This window comes from Ovis canadensis, chromosome 14 (genome assembly GCF_042477335.2).
Source record: "Ovis canadensis isolate MfBH-ARS-UI-01 breed Bighorn chromosome 14, ARS-UI_OviCan_v2, whole genome shotgun sequence".
NCBI classification, from domain to species: Eukaryota; Metazoa; Chordata; class Mammalia; order Artiodactyla; family Bovidae; genus Ovis; species Ovis canadensis.
The window spans coordinates 76,026,097-76,039,711 of NC_091258.1; the positions used below are offsets into that span (position 1 = coordinate 76,026,097).

Consider the following 13,615-nt stretch of genomic DNA (forward strand, 5'->3'; position numbering starts at 1 on the left):
CACATAGTAAATAGTTGACCTAAACTGTGAATCATCTGGGTCCTCTCTCCCCATCCCATGGGCAGGGGGGAGTGGAAAACATTTTCAGATTAGGTGTTTTGTCTGTTTCCCAAAAATTCATCTCATGGTGCATATTAGGAGTTCAGTTAATGCCTGTTCCTTCTGCCACTGCGGGCACCGCCATTTTGGCCAGGGCTTGGAGCTACATCTTTGACAGCCTCATTGGGAACCACATCTCTCAGGCATTGCAAGGAACTTTCTCTCTGCACATGCCCCACTTCCTGGCCAAGTACCCAGACTTTCTGGCCTTGGCCCTGGTGCTGCTGCTCATGGGTAAGACCGGGCCCAGTGACCAGAGGGGAAGATCGTGGGGTGGAGGGGTGGGAAAGGCAGGGAATTGGGGAGCAGAATGGAAGGGGATTAGAACTGAAAAGCAGTGTCTAGGATGCGAGTGACCGTAAGGCAAGTCATCGGCCAATGTTTCCCACCCTTGGCGACACTGACATTTTGGGCTGGATCATTCTTGGTGTGGGGAGGTGTCCTGTACATTTTAGGTTTTTTAAATATCATTGTCGGGTGTTGAGTAGCACCCCTGGCCTTTATTCACTAAATACAGGTGATTCCCACCCTCCAGACTGTCTCCAGACATTGCCAACAGTCCCCTGGGGAATTATTTCTTAGTGTGAATTATTATAAAGTCATCCCCTTGTGAGAATTATTTACTTAGACTGACATGTTTCTTCCCCTTTACTGAGACCAAAGACGTGTTTTTAATTGAAAGGAAGTTCATATAACATAAAGTTATCCATCTATGATTCTTTACCAACTTTACTGAAACACAGTTGACGTGCAACGTTGATTAAGATGTGTACAGCGTCAGGATTTGGTAGACCTGCGTATCGTGAGATAATGGCCACAGTTAGAGATGAACCACCTTAAAGTGTACAAGTCAGGGGCGATTCAGTTCAGTACATTTCCAGTGCTGTATAACAACCACCTCCATCTAGTTTCAAATATGTTCATCACAACAGAAAAGTCACTGTCCATCTCCCCCATCTCAGTCCCCAGCTAGCCTAGGAACCCCTGGTCTACGTTCCGTGTCTGTGGACTTAGTTACCTAGGATGTCTCATCTTTATCGTTTCCTCAGGACTACAGGTGCTGGGAGTTCGTGACTCAGCCCTGTTTAACAAAGTGTTCACAGGCATCAACACTTTGGTTCAGAGCTTCATCATCCTCTCGGGCTTCATTAAGGGTGACCTGCACAACTGGCAGCTCACGGAACAGGACTACGCATCGAACATGTCTGAATCCAGTGGCACCTCTAGGTTAGGAGGGTATCTTGGACCATTCTGATGCTCGGCGTGGGGGATGATTTATGCGGAGCTGGGACTCTGGTGGGGACTACCAGATCTGAATTGACAGACTCAATTAATGGCGTGTTGGAGCCCAGGACTCATGATATTAACCAAGGAGCTCAGAGCTGGCTGAACAACCTCCCCCATGTTCTTCCTCATTCCTTCTCTCACCATAGGTTGGGCCCTCTGGGTTCTGGAGGGTTTATTCCTTTTGGCTTTGATGGGGTTCTCCACGGAGCAATTCTATGTTTCTACGCATTTGTTGGCTTTGACACTGTTATCTCTAGAGGTAACCTGGGCCCTGTGTGACCCCATCTGGGGTTTGGCCACAGCCTGGGCTGCCCTTGGGCACAGGTACCACTTGGAGGTTACAGAGGAAAGGGGACTTTGTGCCTTCACCCCAGTGCGTATCCCTGACCCAATGCTTCCTCCCAACCTGCAGGTGAAGAAGCCCTAAACCCTCAGTAGTCCATCCCCTTGGGCATCACGTTCTCCATCTTCATCTGCTTTTTGGCCTATTTCAGTGTCTCAGCATGCCTCACCCTCATCCTGCCCTGCTCCCAGATTCAGCCTGACAGCCCCTTATCTCAGACATTTCTGCACAGGGGGTGGATTTCCGCCAGATATGTCCTGAGTGTCGGCATCATTTGGCTATTACATACAGGTCAGTATCTTGGCTTTCTGCCCGTCTCCTGTCAGATGCCAATCCCATCCCTTGGGATTGAGAAACCAAATAAAGGCACCTTACCCCATGCAGAGCAGGGAGCAGACACCCCGGTCTCTCCTGCTTCTGCACCATCTCACACACGCTCCCACTTTCTCTTCCAGACTCCACAGTGCCATGTTCCCCATGTCTCAGGTGATCTACGCGATGGCAGAGGACGGGCTTCTTTTCCGGGCACTTGCCCAGGTCCGTGCCCGCACAGACGCCCCCATCGTGACCATCATGTCTTCCGGAAACCTCGCAGGTGAATAAACAAAACCCACTCCTTCCTTGATCGACTTTTTTAACTTGGATATTTCCGGTGGCTTCTCGCTCCCTCCTTCCATCTTGATTGTGCCCTCCATTCCAGGGGTCATGGCTTTGCTCTTCAAGCTCAGTGATCTTGTGGACTTCTTGTCAGTTGTGACCCTGCTTGCTTACACTCTCGTGGCATTTTCCGTCCTTGTCCTCAGGTAAGACTCCACTACACCTTGACCGGGGGCCTTGGACTCATGGAAATGAATCACCTTCTGCCTTCATGCTGCTTCCTAAAGGCCTTCTAGATTTAAGCTAAGAAAGTGGTGGCATAGGCTATGTAATGTTGGCTGAGTCGGGGCTGCTGTTAATATTACCTTGTTGTTGTTCAGTCACTAAGTCTTCGCCAACTCTTTGCCACCCCATGGACTGCATCACGCCAGGCTTCTCTGTCCTTCACTATCTCCTGGAGCTTGCTCAGATTCATGTCCATCAAGTCAGTGATGCCATCCAATCGTCTCATCCTCTGTCACCCACTTCTCCTCCTGCCCTCAATCTTTCCCAGCATCATGGTCTTTTCCATTGAGTCAGCTCTTCACATCGGGTGGCCAAAGTATTAGAGCTTCAGCTTCAGCATCAGTCCTTCCAGTGAATATTCAGGGTTAATTTCCTTTAGGATTGACTGGTTGGATCTCCTTGCAGTCCAAGGGACTCTCAACAGTCTTCTCCAGCACCACAGTTCAGAAGCATCAGTTCTTCAGCGCTCAGCCTTCTTTATGGTCCACCTATCACATCCATATGCGACTACTGAAAAAACCGTAGCTTTGACTATAGGTACCCTTGTCGGCAAAGTGATGTCTCTGCTTTTTAATATACTGTCTAGGTTTGTCATAGCTATTTTTCCAAGGAGCAAATGTCTTTTAATTTCGTGGCTGCAGTCACTGGCCACATTGATTTTGGAGCCCAAGAAAATGAAATCTGACACTATTTCCACTGTTTCCCCATCTATTTGCCATGAAGTGATGGGACCAGATGCCAGAATCTTGGTTTTTTGAATGTTAAGCTCGAAGCCAACTTTTTCACTCTCCTCTTTCACTTTCATCAGGAAGCTCTTTATCTCCTCTTCACTTTCTGCCATTAAAATAGTACCGTCTGCATATCTGAGGTTGTCGATATTTCTCTGGGCAATCTTGATTCCAGCTTGTGATTCAGCGAGCCTGTCATTTCTCATGATGTACTCTGCATAGAAGTTAAATAAGCAGGGTGACAATATACAGCCTTGATGTACTCCTTTCCCAATTTTGAACCAGTCCCTTGTTAATATTGCCTTAATATCTCATATTCAGGTACAAGTCACACTTGAAGGAGAAAACAGGGAAGGAAATTGAGATGGAGCCTGAAGCTGAAGGCAGTCCTTTGGACTCTGTACCTGAAGTAGGAACCTCAAACATCCTGAAAAGTCTGTGGTTCCCTACCAGCAGCACCCCCACAGAGAAATCTGGCCGGATTGTCTATGGATGTGCCTTCCTGCTTGGTGAGCAGTGGCATTTCTCTTTGGTCACATTCTGATATTGACAGGATGAGTGGGAGTGTGTATTTCATCAGTTGAGGAGTCTTAGAGATATGATGGCCCTTCATGAGTTGGGCAGGCCTGGGAAGGGATGTGGCCCGAGGTCCTGACGTCTGTCTTCTGGGTCCAGCCTGTTCTCCTCCACCTTGACCCTTGCAGTTCTCCTGCTGGCCATCCTGAGCCCGGTCCTGGCCCAGTGGCCCAGCCAGGTGTTCTCTGGAGACCCCGTGCTCACAACCGTGGCTGTGCTGCTGCTGCTGCTCATCACTGGGGTCACGGCCATCATCTGGAGGCAGCCCCAGGACCCCTCTCCTCTGTATTTTAAGGTAGGTGATCTTGGGAGTTCCTTGGTGGTCCAGTGGTTAGGACTCTGTGCTTTCACTGCCCTGGGCCCAGGCTCAATCCCTGGTCAGGGAACTAAGGTCCCACAAGCCACATGACATGCCCCCCAAAAAAAAGTAGGTCATTATATGTCCCCAAACTGTCCACCTTGAGTGAATGAAGTCTGCAGGCTTTGAGGTCTGAACACTCTGTGCTGGACCAGGAAAGGGGGAGGGCTTGCTAAGGCAGTGGACTCTTCCCTGATCCATGCTCAGTGCTTTACAAACCCCCTCGCAGTAGACACTGAGCGCACAGCCTGGCTAGGACTGTCTTCCTCCCCACTGGGGTAGGGTGTCCCTTTCAGATGTCTGGGCTGTGCTCAGGGATGACCTGCCTCTGCCCACATGTCCCTGCTCTGCCTGTCCTCCCACTGGTCAGCATCTTTGTGAATATTTACTCTCTGATGAGGATGACCACTGGGACCTGGGCGCTATTTGGCATCTGGATGGTGGTTGGTAAGTGATTTTCTGAGCTAAAGAGGCTCCTTGAGGGGTTAAACCCAGTCCTCTCCCTACTGCCTCTGCCCTAAACTGTCAGACACCATAACAGGAGGCTTACTGGGCATTTTTAAGTGGGGTGAGCACTTTCTTTCCCTTCTCATCGTCTCATTTCCCTGCTAGGGTTTGTCATATACTTTAGGTATGGGACCCAACACAGCTTGGAGAACAACAAGCCACAGCCACCAGCCTCCACTTTTCAGACTTGAGAAAAACATCCCTGGTGCTGAGTCATCTTAGCCACAGGAAACAGATGCTGTTGGAATCCCTCCGTGCACTGGAGGGTCTGCTGGTTCAAGGGGCACCGTGAGCCTCAGTGGAGCATGAGGGTGAAATGCATTTGGAGCCACGTATTCACTGCCAGCGGACAAAATGACTTTTTTGTTGTTTAAGTTTTAAGTAGACCTTTAAAACCATAACATACAACAGAAAAGTGCATGCTTCATAAGTGTGCTGCAAGATGGATTTTCACAAAGTACAACAGTGTAACCAGCAACCAGAGGAAGAAATAAAATATTAACCTGGCACATGAGAAACAACTCCTCGTACCCATTTCCAGCAAGAACACAGAGGTGGGCACAAGAGAAGGAAACACAGGTAACTGTGTGTTGTGTCAAGAGTTGCCCTTTAAATATTAGGTCACCAATAAGTTGGAAAGGGCTGCTCTGGTGGCTCAGATGGTAAAGAATCTGCCTGCAATGCAGGAGATCCAGCTTCGATCCCTGGTTCAGGAACATCCCCTGAAGAAGGGCATGGCAACCCACTCCAGTGTTCTTGGCTGGAGAATTCCATGGACAGAGGAGCCTGGCAGGCTATGGTCCATGGGCTTGCAAAGAGTCAGACACTAATGAGCTATTAACACTAATTAACTAACTAATAAGTTGAAAGTAAAAGGAAGGGAACAGATGCATTGTACAGAGTAAAGCAAGAAAGCTACGGTAGCTATATTAATATCAAAGTAGATTTTGAGAAAAAGAATAACGAGATAAAGTGGAACATTTAATCAGGATTAAAGAAAATGATCATTTTATCTTTTCCCCAGGTTTACTGAGATTTAGTTTAACATGGTTTAAATGATCATTTTTCTTTACTTTTCTGTGATCACAGACCCTTACGGTCACACAATAGAGTTGATGACAAAAAGTCCTTAATTGGAAAAAAAGAAAAAGAAAACTCCTGCATTGCCAGAGGTGGGGGAAGGGAGGAGGAAGTAATGGTTTATAGATAAATGGTTACAGTTTGGTAGAACTAAAAGATATAAAGGGACTTTATATATAGATATATAGGACTTCCCTGTGGTGTTGGAGAAGACTCTTGAGACTCCCTTGGACTGCATGGAGATCCAACCAGTCCATACAGGAGATCAGTCCCGGGTGTTCATTGGAAGGACTGATGCTGAAGCTGAAACTCCAATACTTTGGCCACCTCATGCAAAGAGCTGACTCATTGGAAAAGACCCTGATGCTGGGAGGGATTGGGGGCAGGAGGAGAAGGGGACAACAGAGGATGAGATGGCTGGATGGCATTACCAACTCGATGGACATGAGTTTGGGTGAACTCTGGGAGTTGGTGATGGACAGGGAGGCCTGGCGTGCTGCGATTCACGGGGTCGCAAAGAGTCGCGCACAACTGAGCGACTGAACTGACTGAGGGCTTCCCTGGTGGCTCAGACGGTAAAGCATCTGCCTGTAATGCAGGAGACCTGGGTTCAATCCCTGTGTCGGGAAGATCCCCTGGAGAAGGAAAGGGCAACCCACTCCAGTATTCTTGCCTGGAAAATCCCATGGACAGAGGAGCCTGCTAGGCTACAGTTGTAGCCTGTTTGGCTCACAAAGAGTTGGACACGACTGGGCGACTTTACTTAGGGGCTTCCCTGGAGATCCAGGGGTTAAAACTCTGTGTTTCCACTGCTGGGGGCACAGGTTTGATCCCTGGTTGGGGAACTAAGATCCCACATGCTACACAATGTGGCCAAAATAAAGTTAAACCAGAAAGATAAAAAGTTGTTGCTGCGGAACAGAATGCGCGAAATCAGCCTTATAGACACTGAAGATGTTGGTAATAACGAAATATTGTTTCTGAGAATGCACAGCAGCACTAGAGTGAAGGGGGTATGGCAGGCAAGAAACAAGACAGCAAAGCTATCAGATGAATTAAAAAGTAGATAGAGGAGGATTAGCAGAATTCGTTGCAAGTTCTACTGAAATTACAGGGTTCAGTTCAGTTGCTCAGTCATGTCCAACTCTGCAACCATGGACCCCAAGGCTTCCCTGTCCATCAACAACTCCTGGAACTTGCTCAAACTCAAGTCCATCGAGTCAGTGATGCCATCCAGCCGTCTCCTCCTCTGTCGTCCCCTTCTTCTCCTGCCTTCAATCTTTCCCAGCATCAGAGTCTTTTCCAATGAGTCAGTTCTTCACATCAGGTGGCCAAAGTATTGGAGCTTCAGCTTCAGCATCCCCAGTGGCTCAGATAGGAAAGAATCTGCCAGGAATGTAGCAGACCCAGGCTCCCTGAGTTGGGAAGATCCCCCGGAGGAGGAAATGGCAACCCACTCCAGTATTCTTACCTGGAGAATTCTGTGGACAGTCCAGAGGAGCCTGGTGGGCTACAGTTCATAGACTTGCAAAGAGTTGGACGAAATTATAGGGTTAGGACATGATGAATGGAGACTGGAACTGTTAGGTGAAACTTAGGAGGAACAGGTTGACATCACCTGATTATCATTCCTCCCTTACTGATGTGAGACAACCAGATATGCTGGGCCGTTAAAACCCAGTGTGCTGTGATAGGCAAGGCAGAACACTGCCCATGAAAGAGACTTGATAAAGGCTGAACCAGAATGTACTCAAGTTTCTAGATCAACGATAGCTCATGGCAGACGTGAGGGATAGATTCAGATTTCAACTGAGAACGCAGTCAGCCAAAACCAGAGTGTGGGGAAAACGGTGCACTCTTGATAACAATTAAATAATATGACCCAAAGTGAAGAGTTAATACAGGCGTACCCTGGAGATATCACTGGTTTGATTCCAGACCACTGCAATAAATAGAATATGGCAATAAAGGGAGTCACATACAAATTTTTTTGGTTTCACAGTGCACATAAAATTACAAAGTACATAAAAGGCACTGCAGTCTATTCAGTGTACTGGGACATTGTTTTAAAAAACAATATACATCCCTTCATTTAAAAGGACTTGATTGCTGGGAAGTCCCTGGCAGTCCACTGGTTAGGATTCAGTGCTGTCACAGCCAGGGCCAGGTTCGATCCCCAGTCAGGGAACTAAGATCCCACAAGCTGAACAGCCAAAAACATACTTTATTGCTAAAAATGTTAACCATCATCTGACAACCCAGTGTTGCTGCGAAACTTCAAGTTGCAAAAAACTGCTGCGTGTGCAAAGCAGAAATAAATGGCATACGCCCGTAAGAGTGTATTGTGTATACATATTAAAATATATGTGTAATTAATACACATAAAATCTGTACACCTATAAAATATTATGTATAAAAATATATTTTTAAAGTTCATCGTTAATCTGCAATTTGCTATATGTAGGTGTCTTTTCTTTTTCTTGGACAACGGCTTGAATTTTATTCTTGTCCCTATTTCAGCCCCAGCCAGCCAGATAGCTTTCCTGAAAACAACAGAAATTTCAGGGGCTTCCCTGGTGGTCCAGTGGTTAAGACTCCACACTCCCAGTGCAGGGGGCCCATGTTTGATCCCTGGTCAGAGAACCAGATCCCACCCGCTGCAAGGAAGATTGCAACTACAGAGCCCATGTGCTGCAACTCAGACCCAGTGCAGCCTATTAAGTTTAAAAATTTAAATTTAAAAAAAATTACAGAAAATTTAGGTTTTTATATATAACCTGGATAAACAACAATGTCCTATTCTATAGCGCAGAGGACTGTATTCAATATCCTATGACAGGACTTCCCTGGTGGCGCAGTGATAAAGAATCTGCTTGCAATGCAGGAGACATGCGTTCAATCCCTGGTGCAGGAAGATCCCACATGCTGCAGGGCAGCTATGCCCCTTGGCCACAACTACTGAGCCTGTGCTCTAGAGCCCGGGAGCTGCAACTACACAGCCCACGCGCTGCAACTGCTGAAGCCATGTGCCCTAGGGCCGTGCTCCACAACAAGAGAAGCCACCGCAGGGAAAAGCCCAGGCGCCGCCACGAAGAGTAGCCCCCGCTCGCTGCAACTAGAGAGAGCTTGGGCAGCAACAAAGACTCAGCGCTATCAAAAATAAATACGTACATTTTTAAAATATATATCCTATGACAAACCGTACAGGGAAAGAACATTAAGAGAATGTTTTGCTATAGCAGAAATTAACACATTGTAAATCAATTGTACTTTCATTTAAAAAAAAAAGAAAAGAAAAATTACAAAATATAATAAAGTTATTCTTTCATGGCTCTGAAGGCCAGAAGTCCAAAGCCAGTGTCGCCAGGCTGAAACCAAGGTGTTGGCAGGACCACACATCCCCCTGGAGCTTCTGGGAGAAAAACTGGTCCTTGGTTTTTCCAGATGCTGGAAGCTGCTGGCTAGAGGCCGCTTCCTCCATCCTCGAGGCCAGCAGCGCAGCATCTTCCGGTCTGTCTTGGTCCCATTTTCTCAGGTGCCTTGTATTTGCATTTCCTCCCTCTCGCACCCCTTGGTGTCTGTATGTACTGTCTGCATTCCAGCCTCCTCTTCTTATGAGGACCTATTCATCATGGGTTAGTACCACCGTGAAAATCACAAAATCTTGTAGGTGGGTGTCTCAAGGTAAGTTACGAAGGATTTTTCAAAATGATTATTATTGGTTTGGATTGACTAGGGGGATAAAAGAGTTGCAAAAGCAGGAGACGGAGCAAATCATGAACCTGTTATTCCACCGGAATTCCTAAAATGGGTGGTTGCCACAGGTAGCCAGGGGTCAGTGGATGTCGGTGAGCAGGGCGACAAGGTGAAGTAGGCGTCTGGGGAGGTGATTAAGCATCTGCTGTCTTCCCAGGGACAATGATGCAAATGGAAAGGAATTGATTTCTTACCTCTGTTTTCTTCCCCAGTACCTCCAGAGGGTTCCCCGTGGCTCACGCCTCAGGGACCCAGAAAACTTTGAAAACTTCTAATTATCCCTAAGGGACTGATTAACTCAATTTCCTTCAAACTCTACTCAAGGGAATGCATGTAGGGGTTAAAGTTGTGGGGAGAGTTGCCTTTTTCCCACCCTTGTCGCTTTTCCCCCCAAGAATGGAATATGGGGACTTCCCTGGTGGTCGAGAGGGTAAGACTCTGTGCATCCCAGTGCAGGAGGCCCGGGTTCAACCCCTGATCAGGGAACTAGATCCTACATGCCACAGCGAAAGTTCTCCCATGCCGTACCTAGGACCTGGCAAAAAGAATGGAATATGACCAGTCTCCATAATTTAATTTTCTATTCTCCCACTTGTTTTTCAGTAGAATGATGAGTCCAAAATAAACAAATAAACAAACAAAATCACTGGACTTAGGGAATTGGTGTTTGTTTATTCCTCTTGCATGTCCGAATTTTAGCTCTGTAATAATCACCAGAGTGATAGTCTGTGGATAGCATTAAAATCCCCTAGAGTGGGTGTGCGTAAATTTTCAGCCACCAAGCTACATCTCTTTTTTTCTAAAAATATCTCAATCAAGGGAATGCGTATAGCGGCTAAAGGACTTACTTGGTGAAAACAAAAATTTAAGTGATTAGTCAGTGGTAGAACTGCCCTGGCATCCAGTGGTTAGGGCTTCACACTTAATGCAGAGGGCTCGGGTTCAACACTTGGTCAGGGAACTAAGATCCCACATGCCGTAAGGCATGGCCAAACAACTGAAAACGTCTTTTAAAAAGGACTTCCTTGGTGATCCAGTAGTTAAGACCCTGGTCAGGGAAATTCCACTTGCCATGCCATACACCGAAATATGTATACATGTGTGAAAGTATGTAAGTCATTCAGTCGTGTCCGACTCTGTGCGACCCCATGAACTGCAGCCCACCAGGCTCCTCTATCCATGGAATTCTCCAGGTGAGAATACTGGAGTGGGTTGCCATTCTCTTCTCCAGATCTTTCCCACCGAGGGATCGAACCTGGGTCTCCTGCACTGCAGGCAAATTCTTTACTGTCTGAGTCACCAGGGAAGCCCTATACATATACATATAAAATCTCAATCAATCATCATTTGGGGGAGTTGATTCTTACCAATATATTACAGAGACTGAGGGCGGTCCTCTATCTACTTGCTTCCTGAAAATGTTCTATCTTAGGTGGGTACGTGGCTATTTAGAATAAAGACTACATTTCCCAGCACCCTTTGCAGGTGGGTAGGGCCACTGGAACAGGTTCTAGCCAATCAGGTATGGGCTGCAGTGTCTTGCCTACTTCAAGTTCATCCCTTAAAAAGAAAGCTTCTTCCCTTATTCCTATGTCTTCCACTTTCCTGATTGGAATATGGTCGTATTTGGTGAGCCATCCTGAATCACACTGCCCACATTCTCTTCTTCACCTCCCGTTTAGAACTCACTCTACGGTGTCTGGTAAGAAATCAAAAGTGTAAGCCTAAGGGAAAATATTCAGGAGTTTGAAATGGACTGAAAATATGACTTGAGTGTCTTCAGTGAAAACAAGCACATCCATTTGGCTTATTTGATCCTTTGGGGTGTCTGGGACTTTCTAAATCTTTGAGCTATTTCCACCCTTTCTTTGTATTTATTTATTTACTGTTGATTGTGTTGTTGGGTCAGGTCTTACTTGCCCAGTGGCCCGTGGGATCTTAGTTCCCTGACCAGGGATCAGACCTGCTCCCCCTGCGTTGGAAGGCTTGTTCTTCACCACTGGACTACCAGGGAAGCCCCACACTTTATCTATCCATCTACAAAGGACATTTCAGTTGCTTCCATGTCTTTATGGCCACTCATACTTGAACCCCATATTTACATGCGTTGAGTAACAACATGCATCCCAATTTTAGAAATGCTGAAGTTGAAAAAAATTATGCCTGCAGAAAAATTTTCCATCCAGTTAGTGTTAGGAAAAATTTAGCGATTCAAAGTGAGTACTTAAGACTCAGGATCAGTGCTAGCCCTCCTGATAACTCTGTAATGTCTCACACTTGAAGGTACACAAGAGATTTGATGAAACACGAAGGAAGTTAGGAGTCAGCTTTTATATAAGAGCAGATAGAGGCTTTAGTTACCTAGCGAATATTACCTGCAAATCAGAAAGAATTTTACCTAATTGCCTAACAGTCGATTAGGGAAAGAGAAATTTATTTAATTTTTAGATTTCTAGGATGGGGGTAATCAAATTTTGAATTATTTTCCACGGGGACTATGAAGACTGCCCGTTTTAATTTTATACAGGGACCTCTGACCTCTGTCAGGGCACCGAGCCAGGACAGGCCCGAGACTGCAGAGGAGTTCTGTCACCACGAGAGGGCGCTCCGACACAACAGGTGTGGACACAGCCAGGCTTGCATCATGAGGAAGGGAAATTAACCAGGTGTTTCCTGTAATTTTTTTTAACTGAAATATAGTTGATTTATAAGGCGTCCCTGGTGGCCTTTTTTTTTTGAGTTTTATAGAGGGACCTGTGGCCGCTGTCTCAGGACGCCGAGCCAGGCGACTGCAGAGAACTCCTGTCGCCACCAGAGGGCGCGCCAACACGAGAGATGTCAGCAAAGCCAGCTTTAGGCCAAGAGGAGGGGAAATTAACGCCTGTTGCCAATATACTTCCTTTTTAAACTGAAATATAGTTGAGGCCCCAATACTGAGGCCTGGCGTGCTGCGATTCATGGGGTCGCAGAGTCGGACACGACTGAGCGACTGAACTGAACTGAACTGGATACTGTGGTATTTCAGGTGACAGCGGGTTAATTCACATTTACGTGTTTACATATATGTGTTCTTTCATATTTTCTTTTTAATTAGAGGATTATTAAAAGACATTAAATACAGGCCACTGTGCTATACAGGAAACTCTTCACCTCTATGTTATGTACAGTAGTGTGATTCTGCTAATCCCAGATTCCTAATTTGTCCCTCCCTCCGTTTCCACCTTGGGTAACCATATGTTGTTTTCTGTTTGTGACTCTGTTTTGTACAGAGATTATCTGCATTATTTTCTAGATCACACATATACGTGATACCAATATAACATTTGTCTTTCCATTTCTGCCTTACTTCACTTACTATGAAAATTTCTAGGTCCATCCACGTTGCTGCAAATGGCAATGTTTTGTTCTTTTTAGTGGCTGAGGACTATCCCACTGGACATATATACCACGCTTATCTGTTCATCCGTGAAGGACATCTCAGTTGCTTCCATGTCTTTATGGCCACGTCTTGAACCCCAGTAGTAAGATGCCTTCTGTGACAACATGCAAGCCAATTTTGGAAACGCTAAAGTTGAGAAAGAACGCTCATGTAGAGAAACTGCCCATCCAGCTAGTTTTAGGAGAAATTCTACTGTTCAAAGTGAGTACTTAAGAGCCTTGGGACCCGTGCTAGCCCTCCTGATACTTCTCTAACGCCCCACACCTGAAAGTACTCAAAAGAGTTGATGAAACACGAGGGAATCTAAGCTTCAGCTTTTGCATATGAGCAGTGGAGGGTTAAGTTACCTAGTTAAAAGTACCTGCAAGTCCGAAAGAATTGTATCATCATTGCCCAGCAGCTGATTGAGACAAGAGAAATTTTTTTCAATTTGGATCTTCCATGGATGGTGGTAATCGTATTTTGCATGATCTTCCAAGGGGACTATGAAGAGAGCCTCTGTAAAATTGTAATTTTATAGGGGGACCTCAGTCTCCGGGCGCCAAGCCAGGACTCATGGC

The 13,615-nt window shown here is 46.2% G+C and overlaps 1 protein-coding gene across 1 annotated transcript; it reads left to right on the forward strand.

Moving 5' to 3' along the window:
- Positions 1 to 149: 149 nt before the first annotated feature.
- On the forward strand, positions 150 to 4,367 carry LOC138418532 (cationic amino acid transporter 3-like). Its single transcript, XM_069549929.1, has 6 exons — positions 150 to 333; positions 1,149 to 1,326; positions 2,185 to 2,324; positions 2,430 to 2,532; positions 3,661 to 3,848; positions 4,044 to 4,367. The coding sequence occupies exons 1-6, from the start codon at positions 150 to 152 to the stop codon at positions 4,322 to 4,324; spliced, it is 1,074 nt and encodes a 357-aa protein (XP_069406030.1). The 3' UTR covers positions 4,325 to 4,367.
- The last annotated feature ends 9,248 nt before the right edge of the window (positions 4,368 to 13,615 follow it).